Source organism: Protopterus annectens, chromosome 14.part0 (assembly GCF_019279795.1).
Source record: "Protopterus annectens isolate FY-2018-M chromosome 14.part0, PAN1.0, whole genome shotgun sequence".
In the NCBI taxonomy this organism is placed as follows: Eukaryota; Metazoa; Chordata; order Ceratodontiformes; family Protopteridae; genus Protopterus; species Protopterus annectens.
Window position 1 is genome coordinate 13,202,238 of NC_056748.1, and position 17,074 is coordinate 13,219,311.

General features: G+C 36.7%; 1 protein-coding gene across 1 annotated transcript in view; it reads left to right on the plus strand.

Annotated features, from left to right (window-relative positions):
- LOC122788835 overlaps positions 1–17,074 on the plus strand; it is an 829,367-nt gene that overhangs the window by 482,312 nt on the left and 329,981 nt on the right. Inside the window, exon 5 of the mRNA XM_044055713.1 lies at positions 538–642. Within this exon, the coding sequence (XP_043911648.1) occupies positions 538–642 (105 nt within the window). The remainder of the gene's footprint in view (positions 1–537; positions 643–17,074) is intronic.

Here is a 17,074-nt window from a genome sequence, read left to right on the forward strand (position 1 = left end):
ATGTAGTTTCTTCTCAGAGTTTCTCTCTTGCTCCTCAGAAGATTTGAAGATTTACGTACCTTTCACCTTCTAATTCAATATTCTGGAGCCCTTACTTGATTATGTCTATTAAATTGTCTCCATTTGTTAAATTGTTCTATAACAGTGCGAAACATTAGACGTTTGCTCATACATGTTTTATTTATTTAATTATTTATTTTTAATTTTTACTGGTAAAGACAGTCACTATTGAGACTTGATTGTTCACAACATTAGTGGGCATCATTTGGACTGATACAGGACTGGTAAACTAACATCAGTATTATGACTCGGGACTTTATTTGTGAATATGATTTGAAGTGGTAACATGACTTGTCTGGAACAGTCTGCAGTTAATATAAAAGATTCTATTTCGTTAAAGAATTATGCAGTGATACATTTCTGTGTTTTTCTGTTTTAAGTTGTTTTTGTATTCAGGTTATTTACAAAAGCTTTCTGAAAACACATTATTTTCTTCTTTTTTTTTAATTCCTGTACTGTTGCATTTTAAATGCATAGATCAAAGAAGCCAAGTGGTACGTTTACAGCAAACCTGTTCAGGAAATGGATATGAGCTGCGGTGACCTTGGTGGACACTACAATCCATTTGGTATTGACACCGGCGTAAGTATTTTTTTTTTCTCTATTTTTAATGAAGTAGAAAATGTGGAATAACACAGATCTGCAAATTAATGAAGGCAAGCTGTATTCTGTAAATGGTATACCCAACAATTATTGCCCAGACCTTCAGTGCACTCTTCATTAGTTCAGATGTTTACAGCTATGGCATCATTTTCATTTACGTGGTAACTGGATTTGGATAAGGTTCCTGGTGGATTGAGATTAGCAATTAATTATTTGTCTTGTTTAGTGATGTTTGGTGCTCGCTACTTGACATGTTTTTTGCTAATGTTTTATCATTTTAATAGGTATGGTACAAAACTAATGTAAAAGCAGTAAGGCAAAAGGAATATTCATCAGATACAGCTAATACAGAATCAGGACCTGATAAGCCACAAGTACAAATCCTGAATGTATTTTGTACCTGGCCAAGCTTGATATATGTCCTACTGCACAAATAAAACTGACTACTTTTTTTAGATGTCATATACCAATTTATGGTAAAAGAGTCACACTACCTGAATGAAAATGACACCACTGTACAAAATAGAAAAAGAAAGAAAGAAAGATGTATGCATGTAAATTTGTGACAGATGTCCAGATTTCATTTGAACATAAGCATATAAGGGTCAAATAAAAAATATCTTTCGGCTTTTCCCAGTTAGGAGTCACCACAGCAGATCACCGGTCTGCAAATTGATTGGCAGTGGTGTTTTTACAGTGTTGAATTGCCAGCCAGGTGCCAAGCCTTCAAAGAAGGCACACACACACACACACACACACACACACACACACACACACACACACACACACACACACACACACACACACTTACCTGCCATGTCTTTAAAAACTCACTCGTCCACAAGGAGGATATGCAGAGTCCACACAGAAGGCGCTCCAAACGAGAGTTGAACTGTAGAACCTTTTGCTGTGAGGCTAACCACTGCATTACATCAACTCAGGATGGCGATAGTTAGCACACTTCCATTTAAATAGTTCAGAAATTTATTTGAGAGGCCTAAGTTTATTTACCATTGCCTAACAAACTTTTATTAATTTATAATCTTTCCAATTTATCATAGACTTTGTTCTGTCACAGAGGATGAATATTAATTATTAGATGCTTTGTAAATCTGGTCTGTATACAATTACTGATACATTATTACACATTAAAAATGGTCTGATCTTGATGGGCATTTAAAAGGATTCATGATTATCCTTTGAATGATATTTATCTAACTCATAGCAGCTTAAAACATTTCTGACAGCCACTTTCAATGAACAACACAACAAATTTTAGGAGGGCAAGTCCCATGTAGGGTGAGACCCTTTTACATGTAGCAATTTCATGGTCAGAGTGGAGAAAAGGCAACAGATAATGCTCATTGAAAGCGGCTTTCAGTGATATCTCCTTTGTAGTGTTATCTAATGGATAAGCATCCATCAAAATCTATAAAAAGTCACGCCAAATTTATTCCTGAATGATATACAGGAGACAGAGTGAGCTGATCTGTATCTACAGTACATTATATTTACTTGAAGGCAGAAGGAGGTAATATTTTTGTTCGTTCATTCATTCATTCATTCATTCATTCATTCATTCATTCATTCTTTCACTCACTCACTCAATCACTCATTCGTTCTTATATTTTACTAGGACATCCAGTTTGGCAAAATTCAATTCACAGTGGAGTCCTAAGGGGAAAAGCTAAGCAAAATTTAAAATAATAATTACTAATAAATACAGTAAAAATATGGCAGAGAAAAAGTATTAGACATATTAATACATGCAAAGAAGAGGTAACATTTGTAAAATGAATAAAGCGCATATTGAAAGCAGACTACTGAATTATTAAGTATTATTCTCTTCGATTTATGTTACTATTTATAGTATGTGCAATATGCACAGCTGGTTGTTTTTCATAAATGTTAAATGAGTGGGACTGGAGGGAGAAGAGTCACAATGATAAGGTGATGGTTTCTTTCTCTACTTAATTTGGGTTTCTAATACCATGATGGGAATGGACCTCATTCCTAAGTGAAAGTATGATTAACATTCTTGAAATTAATGTTGTTTTGATCTATAATGTTAGCTGAAAGTGCTCTTCGCAGCACCCACAAATGTGCCCAGAGGTGTCTCCTTCTGCAGTTCATATTGAGTGACATGTATTGGTAGCACATCTAAATAAGGCTATAAATTGTTTTTATGAAACCAGTTGCTCTTTCTACCATTGGAACTGTCTAGGTATCCTTCCACATTGCTCTCGTTTCTGACTACAAATTCTGGTATTTTATGACTTTGTATCTCTCTATATGTAAGACACTGTAATCACTGGATGAACCAGTTTGAATGATCAATGATACTTTTGCCTTCTTTTCTTAGACTACTGTATCTGGTTTTCACACATCTATTTTTGAACTGTTGGTAATGGGTGATCCCATGTGATATAAACTTCATTCTCTGTAATGCTTTGTGGCTCATGTTTATGCTTCTCATCTACTTCGATATTATAATGTTTGCACAATCCCCAGTGCAACATCTTGCCACATTATTATGCCTTTCAGTATACAGGCCCCCTGCCATTAGTGCATCACACCCAGCAACAAGATGTGTGACTGTTTTGATGATAGCAGAATCTAGAAGACTGTAAAAATTAATATATACATATAAATAGAATGCTTATGAAGGAGATGTTAGAGGACATTGCTTTGCAAGGTGGCAAAGCAGTTAAGATCAGAAGTGGAATAAGAATCTGAGATGGAATAGAGACCATGAAGTAACAAATGTGAAACAGTTACTAAGAGGAGACGGGAAGAGAGGAAATGTTGTGATCATAATGGGTAAAGGGGCATTAAAGACAAGCAAGTTGTGATAGATCCACAGATGTGAAAACGATTCTTTATTTTAAGGGGGGGTGGTCTGTTAGCACACAGAAATGGAAATAATTATGTGATGTCACAGGATCAGGTTGTTTACCCTGAAAAGTGAAAAAAAGGGCAAGGGATTTAAACTGAAACTAGGATGGCAGGTTGTGTATTTAGGGAGAAGTGGTTTCCAGATTTTAAATATGTAGAGTCATGGTTGCACCCTGGATTTTTGGAATTATACATCAGCTTCCTGAATGCACAACCCCCTGCAAGTGTGGCCCTCCATTCTTTCCATTCTTCCCCCTCTTAGAGCATTGTGGACAAGAAGTTACAGATGTGTGTAACATCATTAAGTTATGGATATGTGTAACAGCAGGAAGTTACAGATATGTGTAACAGCATGAAGTTAAAGATACGTGCTTCTGACAACTCACAATTTTTGTGAGACATTTAGTACACACACACCAAGTAAACAGTGTTAAAATGATTAAGTAACATATAACTTTTTTAAAAAATAAGAAGTATACAGTGCAGAACTGCAAACAGTCATCCAGAATCCCATATTTTTACACATAGAACCAACATATCGGTTCTGAAACAGACATTGGGTGGAGCTGCAGAAACCTCACTAGGATAAATCTGATTAGGGGGGGGGGGGGTTGAGTGGCTGAAATCCTGGATTCATCACACTTCACCACATTCAGCATTTTCTTGCATTACACCTTTTTCTTTATGGATCTATTCAAGACGTTCTTCTCAGCCAAAATGTTATTATTTGTTTGTCCCAGTATGCTCTCAGAATACACACATTTACACATACATATACACTTGCAGTGGCCCACTGAAGAAACCCCAGTTACAGTGCTAGTTCCTATTACCTTATTCTTCAGTCACTATCCGTACCTTTTTACCATGCGTAATGACGGGCAGATGTACGGAAGTCTGGTGTGGCGGTTTAACATTATGACATTATGTGCAGCTGTCCTATGTCCTGGCTTTGTTTTCCACAGCATTAGGTTGCCTATATTATGACACAGAGCAAGCCACTTAAACAGACATTTTTCCTGTGTCCCCCCTGCAAAGGGTCTGTGTGTCTAGCGGGCTTACTCTGTCTATAAATATATATATATATATATATATATATATATATATATATATATATATATGTGTGTGTGTGTGTGTGTGTGTGTGTGTATGGGTTCACTACTAAATCTTGATTTACGGAATCTCGAGACACTGAATCCCGAAGACCAGAATCTCGCGATTCCGTAATATCGAAAAAAAAAAAATATATATATATATATATAAAGAAAAAAATGTAGAAAGGTATATGCAGGGGGGCAAACCTACCTGCACCCCCTGCACTTAAATATACCAACTCCAAGATGGCACTACAGTGGAGTGAACGGCAACATTTCCGTTCCGCTCTGCACGGCATTATTTTGCCATTCACTCCACTGTGGTGTGATCTCGGAGTGGGTATATTTAAGTTGCAGGGGATTTGGGGGTTGCAGGGGGGCTTGCCCCCCTGCATATGCTTTCAAAAATGTTGTTTTTTCTAATTTCGATATTATGGAATCTTGATATTCTGGTCTTCGGGATTCAGAGTCTCGAGATTCTGTAATTCGAGATTTAGTAGTGAACCCATATATATATATATATATATATATATATATATATATATATATATATATTATTTTTTTTAACTGAGGTATTAGTCCTTGAATCTGAACTAATACATTGAATAGTTATAGTCTCCTCTCTCTCCACTTTCTCTAACATTGAATTTAGCATTATATATTTTTTTTAACTCTCCACTTTCTCTAACATTGAATTTAGCATTATATATTATTTTTAACTCTCCACTTTCTCTAACATTGAATTTAGCATTATATATTTTTTTTAACTCTCCACTTTCTCTAACATTGAATTTAACATTATATATTTTTTTAACTCTCCACTTTCTCTAACATTGAATTTAACATTATATATTTTTTAACTCTCCACTTTCTCTAAAATTGAATTTAGCATTATATATTTTTTTAACTCTCCACTTTCTCTAACATTGAATTTAACATTATATATTTTTTTAACTCTCCACTTTCTCTAACATTGAATTTAACATTATATATTTTTTTAACTCTCCACTTTCTCTAACATTGAATTTAACATTATATATTTTTTTAACTCTCCACTTTCTCTAACATTGAATTTAGCATTATATATTTTTTTAACTCTCCACTTTCTCTAACATTGAATTTAACATTATATATTTTTTTAACTCTCCACTTTCTCTAACATTGAATTTAGCATTATATATTTTTTTAACTCTCCACTTTCTCTAACATTGAATTTAGCATTATATATTTTTTTAACTCTGCACTTTCTCTAACATTGAATTTAGCATTATATATTTTTTTTAACTCTTCACTTTCTCTAACATTGAATTTAGCATTATATATTTTTTTTAACTCTCCACTTTCTCTAACATTGAATTTAACATTATATATTTTTTTTAACTCTCCACTTTCTCTAACATTGAATTTAACAGTATATATGTTTTTTAACTCTCCACTTTCTCTAACATTGAATTTAACATTATATATTTTTTTTTAACTCTCCACTTTCTCTAACATTGAATTTAGCATTATATATTTTTTTTAACTCTCCACTTTCTCTAACATTGAATTTAGCATTATATATTTTTTTTTAACTCTGCACTTTCTCTAACATTGAATTTAGCATTATATATTTTTTTAACTCTGCACTTTCTCTAACATTGAATTTAGCATTATATATATTTTTTAACTCTGCACTTTCTCTAACATTGAATTTAGCATTATATATTTTTTTAACTTTGCACTTTCTCTAACATTGAATTTAGCATTATATATTTTTTTTAACTCTGCACTTTCTCTAACATTGAATTTAGCATTATATATTTTTTTAACTCTGCACTTTCTCTAACATTGAATTTAGCATTATATATTTTTTTTAACTCTGCACTTTCTCTAACATTGAATTTAGCATTATATATTTTTTTTAACTCTGCACTTTCTCTAACATTGAATTTAGCATTATATATTTTTTTTAACTCTGCACTTTCTCTAACATTGAATTTAGCATTATATATTTTTTTTAACTCTGCACTTTCTCTAACATTGAATTTAGCATTATATATATATATATATATATATATGTAGTTACCCTGATTGATTCTCCTTCACTTGCAGGCTGCATAGCATCTTTCACAAGCAATTTCTTTTTTTACCTTTGGATTTTATCCACATAGTAATTAATATCTGCCTTCCACTTATAGCAGTTCCAGTCCTTAAGTCATTGTTGATATAGTTCTAATTTTCTCTAGCAGCGTTTTATAACTGAAATGAACCACATTCCAAGTACTTTTTTCCATTTCAGATCCTTCAACTCACTTCTCTTTTTAAAAATATCCTTTACCCATGATATATTTTTTAGAAAATGTGCTTTTGTGTGTGGCTGTGTATATGATTTGTTCCACATAGTTATATAATAATTTGTGTGTTTATTGTTCACAGTACTTGTATTCTGCCAAGGGAAGTACAACACTACCACATTTTTTATTAACTAAGGCTATCTAACACTATATCTGCACCTCTTACTATACAATTGCCTACCAACAATGTTTCCTCCTTCCACTTTTCAATAAAACAATGGAAGACCACAGTTTTTTTTCATCAGAAGTGGAACAATGAATATCAAATTCAACTAACAAATCTTTGAAGATGCTATAGTGCAGGACGAGAGAGAGAGGGAGAGGGTGAGAGTGAGAGAAAGTATGAAACTGTGAGAAAGAGACAGACATCGGCTGAGTGACTACACGACTCCTGTCTGAGCAGATAGGTCAAAGAGTAAACTGCTAATGAAGAAGATAATAGTAATAATACCCGTTTGTAAACCATGTAGGCCCACTGGAAAACAATCCCTTTTCAAGGGCAATCTGACAAGAATGTCTGGTTAAGTGATTTGTTTAAGATCACACAGTATGCAAATGAGGGATGAGGGAATCAAACCCACTGCAATAAGAACTACAGTTTATAGCCATAATTCTCTACACTAACTGCCAGACTGAATGTCAGCTTAAAATGGAAACCACCACTGAAATATTTACAAAGATAAAATCTGTGGCAATCATTCAGTATCTGAAGTACAGAAAGAACATCAACAATACAGTTAAAATTAAGATAAACCATATTAGTTATCTTTCTAGAAACCAATTACCTTGAAAACATTCACTTTTATTTATTTATTTTATTTTGCTTTTGTTTATCAGGTTTGTCCAACTAGGTTTAGTCAAAAACAACTTTTTAGCAGAAGCCCTGGGAGAAAAGCTTAAACATATGACAAACATTTTTTAACAGACATTCAGTAATGTACATGAACAGACATGTAGTATTATACATTGACAATTACACATTCATTTGCTAATTAGGTTACATTCATATGAAATAACGGCATCTATTACAGTATAAATGATACTTGTGCATTAGCAGATGTTGAGCATTGAACATTTGAAGAGGTGGATTAGTGGGTTTGTCAGATAGATAATAGATCATGTAATTAGTCCCTAGGAATTCAAAGAAATGGGGGTGAGGGAAGAAACTAGGTGGGGCAGAAATTTCATACTGTTAGTCTGTTGCGGTGGTATGGCGGTAGCGTTGTTACCTCACAGCAAGAGGTTCTCCCATTCGATTCACGGCTTGGCTTGGGAGTGCCTTCTGTGTGTACTCTGCATGTCCTCCCCGCGGTTGGGTAGCGTTCGAAAGACATGCGTGCGTAAATGGGCGTGCCTTCATTGAAGGTTGGGCGTCGAGCTGGCACCTCGGCGTTTCGTAAAAATCTACTGCCAATCATAAGTGGACCAGAGTTCCGCTGTGACAACCCCTTACCGGGAAAAAGCCGAAAGACAAACAACAACAGGATACTACTACACTCGATCTTCCAGGTGTCCAGAGAAACGTTTCTGAAGCATCCCATAAATGATCGTAACAAAGCATTTGTTACACTAAAGTTCAGACAATAATTTGCTGTATTGTTTTTATTAAACACCCAGGATTCTTTTGGTTAATGCATAATTGGAGGGATAAACATTAGAATTAAATATTACAGTCTCTCCACTTACACAGTAATTCAGCGGAGTACTCAGCACAGTGTTTTGGAGTTAAACTGCTTCTACCAGCTCAGTCCAACAGCATCATGCAGTTGAAGCATTATAAGGAGTCAAATGTGATGCAAAACTCATGGAAGCTGATTACAGTACTGACTCGTCTCAATGTAATTACTAACCTGCTGATGATCTAATATACTGAGGGATGAAGGTGGTCAATAAATCCCTAGGTTTTCCATTCAGATTAGTGGCATGCAGGGAAGCAAATCCATAACTAATATTTCTAGGCTTTCTTATGAAAGAGAGAAAGTGTCTACAAGAGTAGTAGTAGTTAAGTATTCCATAAATCATCACAACCGCCAACTCCCCCATCAGACTCTAGCACTGTGTGTGTGTGTGTGTGTGTGTGTGTGTGTGTGTGTGTGTGTGTGTGTGTGTGTGTGTGCGTGTGTGTGCGTGTGTGTGTGCGTGTGTGTGTGTGTGTGTGTGTGTGTGTGTGTGTGTGTGTGTGTGTGTGTGTGTGTGTGTGTGTGAGCGTGCGTGCGTGTCAGAAACTGACATTGCGGTTGCTATTAGTGAGATGACAGAGGCACAGATACAGTGAGAAGGCATCAGCACTGTATCTGGAAATGAGCATTGTGATTATAAAGGGGAAATGAAATTATATGTGTGTGTGTGTGTGTGCGCGTGTGTGTGTGTGTGTGTGTGTGTGTGTGTGTGTGTGTGTGTGTGTGTGTGTGTGTGTGTACAAAAATGTGTGTGTCTTTATATGTGTATGCATGTGTATCTCTCTGTACATATATGTCTATATATTTATATTAGAGTTGCTACCTTTGCACCTTTGCAACCTGTCATTTCCCAACAAATAAGCCACATAGCCCCTTATAATGAAAACTCACACCTTGCATCAGGATAGCCATGTCCCTTATAGCAATCTGGGTACAGATGCATCAGTTTTTAAATGCCACATACAGTGACTGTATGGGCAGCCATAGATAATGTGGAGTCCTGGAAAAAGTGTTCCATGACACTACCTACCCTGCTGTCTGCTGCTACCGTAGCAGACACTCCACTCCTCCTCTGTTTTTCTCTATTCCTTGCCTTTCCATACTATCTAGAATACTTTTATTTTTTTTCTCACACATTGTCTTACTTATCAGCTTTTTCCAATATCCTTTCTACACATGTTGACTGGCCAAGACTGTTCTGTCGTAACTATGCAGGAAATGAATTACAAAGATAACCTGCTATATATACATCGAAAGTGAAAAAATAGCAGTCACAGTAATTCATTCCAACTTATTACTCCTGTGAAGTACACTTGTCCTAGACAGGCTGTAGTGACCTTCTGTACACATATCTGAAGTTTGACTGAGAGGACATTTAAATAAATAATGACCATATTATCCCCAGCCTCCACACAAACTATATCAATTTCTGTACCCATCTCTGAATGAAACAAACGCACACACATATATGCATGTACATGTTCACAGACACATAGAATGCTTTCTGCAGGCAAATTAAAAGAACATCAGGTATCAGTTCACTTACTTTAGTGGGGGAAACCAGAGCTCCTGAATAAAACTACCACAGAGATATGGAGAACATGCAAACTGTATACATATCCATGGCCAAGAACACATGGAAACAAGATGCACTGTGAAATGGTAAAGCTGGTCACTGTGCCACGGCACGAGTGATGTGTTCCCTTCCCAAACATCCCACCTAAACCACAAAAGGGAGGCATGTCATGTTTAGCTTTAATACTTAACATCACTGGTAATGGAAGGTGAAAGAAATTATGGCCCACTCTTATTCACTTATATACACTTCAGATCCCCCCAACATATATATATATATATATATATATATATATATATATATATATATATATATATATATATATATATATATATATATATATATAAACAGATAGATAGATACATATATATATATATATATATAAGCATAAGAAACAGTAGTGATTGGTTTTACACTGCATTTGAGTGTAGATAGGAAATCCAAGTGAAATTTTAGGAAACATACTTCAGAAATGTGATAACTGGATTTCCTGACAGAGACCCTCATTTCCTGACTGTCAGGAAAAAATCCTCACAGGTGGAAAATCTAAGATATATATATATCCACACTCAAAAAACAGGAATGCAGCTCGAGTTAAATGACCCCAAAGAAAATAGCAGCATGCAACAACACACAGAACTTCAGGGATCATAAACAATGTAGAAGAAAAACAGCTTCTGTTCAGCTCAGTTCGTAGAATCAAGATACTTTATTTGGTAATTGCTTTCATGGGAATGACTCCCACTTCTTTAGACCATTCAGTAAAATACATTTAAAACCACTCCATTTATATAGGGAACCTTAATTGGTATCAGTCAAATCATGAGTACACCATTTTCCAGTCAAATTAATAAGCATAGCCTAATATATTCTTATTAAAATTTCATCTTTCTAAGTGCTTATATAGACAAAACCATGTTTGAAACACATATATAGACTACATATATGTACAGCTGCATCTATCATTTCTCACTTTCTATAAAATATCTTTTATTATCACAGACTCATGATCGTCACAAAATTATATACACAAATGTGGATCTACCTGAAATGATCGACAAGCTAAAAGCATGACAACGAAAACACTGACATGAAAAGAACGACAGTTGAAATACCCAACAGTTTAAATGCCCGACAAACCACAATCCCGAAACTCAACAAAACAAAACAAATCCATTTCCGAAAAGTGCACACACAACACAAGCACACCAAAAACCTTACAAACCTAGACTAAACCTTACATACACAGCCATCCATGCACCAACCCCAAGCCAAACCCCAACGTCCACCACCACTGCACACCCACCCTGCCCGCACCCCAACCCCAAAGTCTGCCACCATCGCACACCCACCCTACCCGCACCCTAACCCCAAAGTCAATCACCAATACACACCCACCCTACCCGTACCCCAACCCAAAAGTCCGCCACTATCGCATACTTGCACAGTCGCGCTCATTTCGCATGTCGAGATATATATATATATATATATATATATATATATATATATATATATATATATATACTTACTTGCTTACTTGCTATACTTACATGCTTATTTGCTATATCTGTACATAAAATACTGCGACCTGGTGTACCTTGCAATATTTTGATACCTGTAAACGCATACTTTGTAATTTATCTGATGATGAGTTTTCATGGTCTGTAACTGCATTCATTGTGATGTATATCCTGCTGATGTGTTTTTCATGGTATACGACAGTGTACTGCACTTATTCTGAGTGATATCTTTTGCCAGTTGTAATTTACCCTCAACTCATACTATATCTGTTTCCTCTGTTGTAATTTACCCTCAACTCATATTATACCTGTGCCGTCTGTTTTACCTGCTTTAGTAAAGCCTCTGTTTTATATATATATATATATTTATATATATATATATATATATATATATATATATATATATATATAGGCTCTACTGAGCCTATATTCCTACATACTTTTCCCCCTACTAACCTTGCTCTACAAACATGCACGCTCCAAGCAACCTTATTTCAGGCTATTTCATCTACGTTTCTTAGCAAAGCCTTAGTGGTTAACTTCTTCTCCCTGAGCTTGTAATCTAAAGCAATAGCCATTTCTTTCCCTTCTCTATTACAGCTTACTTCTATAGTGTTCCAACCTCTTCGAGTGGCTCCCATTGCTCTAAGAACCACCCTGCCCTTGGAGTCACATCAAACAATACTACTGTATACCTAATATATATCCAGCCTCTTCTCAAGAACTATCAGTGTATGTAACTGAATGGTGCTATTTTTCATTTATTACAATGCTTGAAATGCTGTCCCAGCAAAGGGCTTGGCCATGTGTTTGCTAGCAGCCTGCTGCCTGTAATACCCTCTTCTTCCCTGTTTTCCTTTCCCATTCCCTGGCCGTTTTATGGCTCTACTTTATAGTTATCTTAATGCTTAGTCACTAGGTGGCTATGTCGATCCTTCTCTGACTTTCACATTTAATTTAAGAAAGCCCATAATAATTCCTTCACCCATGTATTTTCCTGCTTAGCTTAATAGCATTATATACTTCCAACCTAAATAATAACTTCTTAGCTAAGTGTGTAATCAGTTCACTCTGTGTAGCCTATTATGGTTTATATTAATTTCTAACCTAAAATAACTCTTATTGGTGTACCCTGTTTAGCTTAGGATAGTCAAACACTAACTCTAAGCAAAGATTTATTTTCTAAGCTGCGTATCCACTCAGAGTGACAAAGTCTATACTCTTGTAGTCTGGCACAGCCTCTTCACTCTGAGCCTGCCCTCTAGCCCCTGGTTTATTTCCTCCGCACTGATTGTTTCTTACCTTTCCTCCTCCTTTGGCTCTACCAGCTCCGTTCGCTCTGTGGGCTCACTCTGCTCCCCTACCCTGCCCCCAATTCCCACCTGCCCCCAATGCCTCTACACTTATATTAAATAAGTCGCACTCACCTCCTCCCCCAGCCAATCAACAGATCCTCCCCACCCATATTTAATTACCCCTTCCTGTCCAACCCCTACATCTACCCAACCCGTCTCACTCCACCAATACAATCATGTCTAATATAGCCATCCCTACACCTCCTTTCTTATACTCACCCTCAGATCCATCTATTGTATACACTATGCTTATCAAACCAACCACTTTTTTAACTCTAATACTAACTCTCATCTCCTTATACTACCTACACTACCTTACCAGACTTATCTCTGCCAATCACACTCCCCCGTTTCATTCAGCTATCTCATCCAGCTTACAACACCATTATTCCTCCTCTTGCATATCCCCTAGCCACTACTCCCTCAATAACATAATGCTCTTCCACTATAAATACATATCTTATCCCAAAAAGACAACTCTAATCTACACTAGCCCCATCTTAATAAACCATACATCCCATAAACTAGATACTAAACAACTAAAATACCTCTTCTCCCACATTTATCACACTGTCTCTATCCTTGTCTCTGGGGACATACACCCAAACCCTGACCCTCTCCCTCACAAAACTCTTCCTTCCCTTCTCATCCCCCCCCCCCCACTCAACTGGTAAATCCCTCTATTTCACAGCATTAAATGCTCAGAGTATATGTAACAAAATCCCTAACCTCCACGCCTGGCTTCTCCACAACAAACCCAATATTCTTTCCGTCTCCGAAACCTGGCTCAAATCACACATAAAAGATTCAGAATTGATTCCACCCAACTAGATAGAACTCATAAAAAGGGGGGGTGTTGCTCACCTGTACTCCTCATACCTGTTAGTTACCCCTTACTCCAAACCTATACCCAAATTTGGCAATGCTGAATTAATCCCAGCCCTTCTTCACATAAAAAAACATAAATAAATCTGTGTTGTCACTCTTTATATCCCTCCTGGATATAATGTCCCCAATCCTTGAGAACATTCTCTCCTGGCTCTCTATCAATATCACTAACGAAACTATAATCCTGGGAGACGTTAACATTAACTGGGACACAATTCAATCTCTAACTAACTCTCTAAATATAAATCTCTTTAACTTCACTCAACTTATTAACTCCACAACCAGACCTTCCAAAGACTTTCTTTCTGGCAGAACTCTAGACTGGATTCTAGTTTCCCATCCCCACTATATCTCCAGCAGTGATACCCTTCCAGACCCACTAGGGGACCACCTTCCCACTTTTGCACATCATCTCCCCTCCTTCCTACCACTATCCCACACCTACACCTCTACTCTGTACTTAAAAAAACTTTAACCCTGATGCATTCTTAGATGCACTAAAAATAACTAACTGGAACTCACTAAAAACTTTATCCCTTGAAAATGTTATCACTTACTTCAATTCAACCTTCGTAAAGTTGCTAGACTCCTTTTCTCCCTGGAAAACTAAACTCATAAAAAGTAACTTCGTCCCTTGGCTAACTAAGAATACCTTAGCCACCATGCGTCTCTGTGATAAAACTTGGAAACGCTACCTTAAAACCAAAACTACTGCTTCCCTTAATGAATACAAATCACTCCACAACAAAGTAAAAAAAAACTGATTCTCTCAGACCGCAAAGCCTATTTTACCACTCTCCAAACAAATCACAGCAATAACCCTAAAAAATTCTGGGATGAAATCTCCTCTCTCTCCTCAACCCAGGTAAAAAAAGAAAACCCCTGCCCTGACCCAAATGCTTCAGGCTCATATTTAGCTACTCAGTTGAACTCATTCTTTGTTGACTTATTATATCGTCCTTCACTAATAATCCTGTTCCCCCAAAACAACCTCTATACTTCCCCTGCTCCCCCAGTACCCCTGGCTCCCAGCCTCCTCCCTTCTCCATAAACCCTATCCCTATCTCTACCATAAAAAAACTTCTTCTAAAATTGAAACCATGCTCCAGTGCCCCTGATGAAATATCATCCTACTTCCTAAAGATAGCCTCAGAAGCCATTGCCTTCCCTGTCTGCATCCTAATAAATTGATCAATTTCAGAATGCCATGTTCCCCAGCTCTGGAAAAAAGCCTACATTATCCCACTCCATAAGGGGGGCAACAACAACAATGATATCTCCAACTTCCGTCCCATCGCTATCCTATCCCCTATTTGAAAACTTCTCAAAAAATGCATCCACCTACAACTTCTACCCTATCTTATAAATAATAACCTACTTACTCCCACCCAGCATTCCGACCCAGCCACAGCACCATCACTGATCTCCTCTCCTTCCTAGAAACCATAAACAAAGCCCAAGACTCTGGTCATATTGTATCCACTCTCCTCTTAGACCTCTCTAAAGCCTTCAACACCATATCTCACAATCTTCTCCTTACTAAACTGTCTAAACTAAATCTATCCCCCTCCTCTATTAACTGGTTTACCAGTTACCTATCTAATAGGCAACTAGCAGTTAAGTGGAAAAAGCTACCTCACAATTCCTAAACACTCCCTCAGGTGTGCCCCAGGGCTCAATTCTAGGTCCCCTTTTATTCAGTATTTTAATTAATGACTTCCACCACGCCATCCCTAATGCCATTCTCATCCAATACGCCAACGACTCAACTATAATCTGCTCTGCTACCTCCATTTCCCTATTAACAAAATTAACCCAAGATGCTTTCTCCTCCATTGAACAATGGATGCTAAACAGCCATCTAGCACTGAATGCTACCAAGACTAATCTAATGATATTCCTCCCTTCTAAAAGCATTACCCTAGACAATAACTCTTTTTCTATCACCAGCGGAAATAATACTCATCTTGAAACAGTCTCCACTGCTAAACTATTAGGAATTCTCACTGACGACCAACTAAAATTTGATACCCATCTCCATGCAAACATTAAAAAAACTCATAAGAAACTGGGCATGCTTTACTGCCACAACCATTTCATCTCTCCCTCCACCAGGCTTGTTCTTGCCATCACATACCTAATCCCTTCCCTCCTGTATGGGGCCTCTATTCTTACTAACCTGCGAACCTCCCTCAAATCAAAACTTTCCTCCGGTTACTATAAAATTTCAAAATTTACAACTGGACACAGATCAAATACCCATCACTGCATCTCTCCACGCCAGCTGAACTGGCTGGACCTGCCAAATTATCTTAGCTACATTCAACTCCTCCAAACACACAAACTTATTTTCATTCCTTCTCTCTGCCTCTCTTTTGCCTCTACCTTCCAAATGCATCTTCCTAACAGATGGTTACGATCCAACTTACAAAATCTAATGGAACTACATAAACCTGCCCACCCTCCAGGGAAACATCTTCTATTTTTCTGCCTCGCACGTCACTGGAATTCTCTCCCACCTCTTATCCGTACCAAAAACAGTTTCTCTATCTTCAAAACTTTACTTAACTCACACATAATCTCACAATGGGAATGTTCTTGCTCCCACCTTTGATAACTTTCTTGACTGTACTCATCTCTATACCAAACACATCTGTTAATAGCCTCTTAATTTCTGCAACAATTTTAAATTTTCAATTTTCATTATCATAATTATACTCTAGTAGTAACTTAATCTGTTTGAAAGAATTTAGATGCATTTTCACCCTCAAGCACCAGTTTTACTGAAAGTACTGTTACCTGCAATTTTCTAACTCATTTATTAATCTGTAAGTTATGTAATCTTTGCAATTTTGTAATTTTTGTAATTTTCAGTATTTGTATTTTCTGGAGCTTTTCTCTCCAGGACGCCATTGAAAACGGGTTCCACGTGGCCCAATGGACCATCCTGGTAAACAAACTGCAAATAAATAAATAGCATTAATAATGCTCCAGTTTGTGGTGATACATTGTCTAATGTTGTTGGAATCCAAAGAGATTGGTAGTGGAAAATGAGAACTGTCATTGCCTTG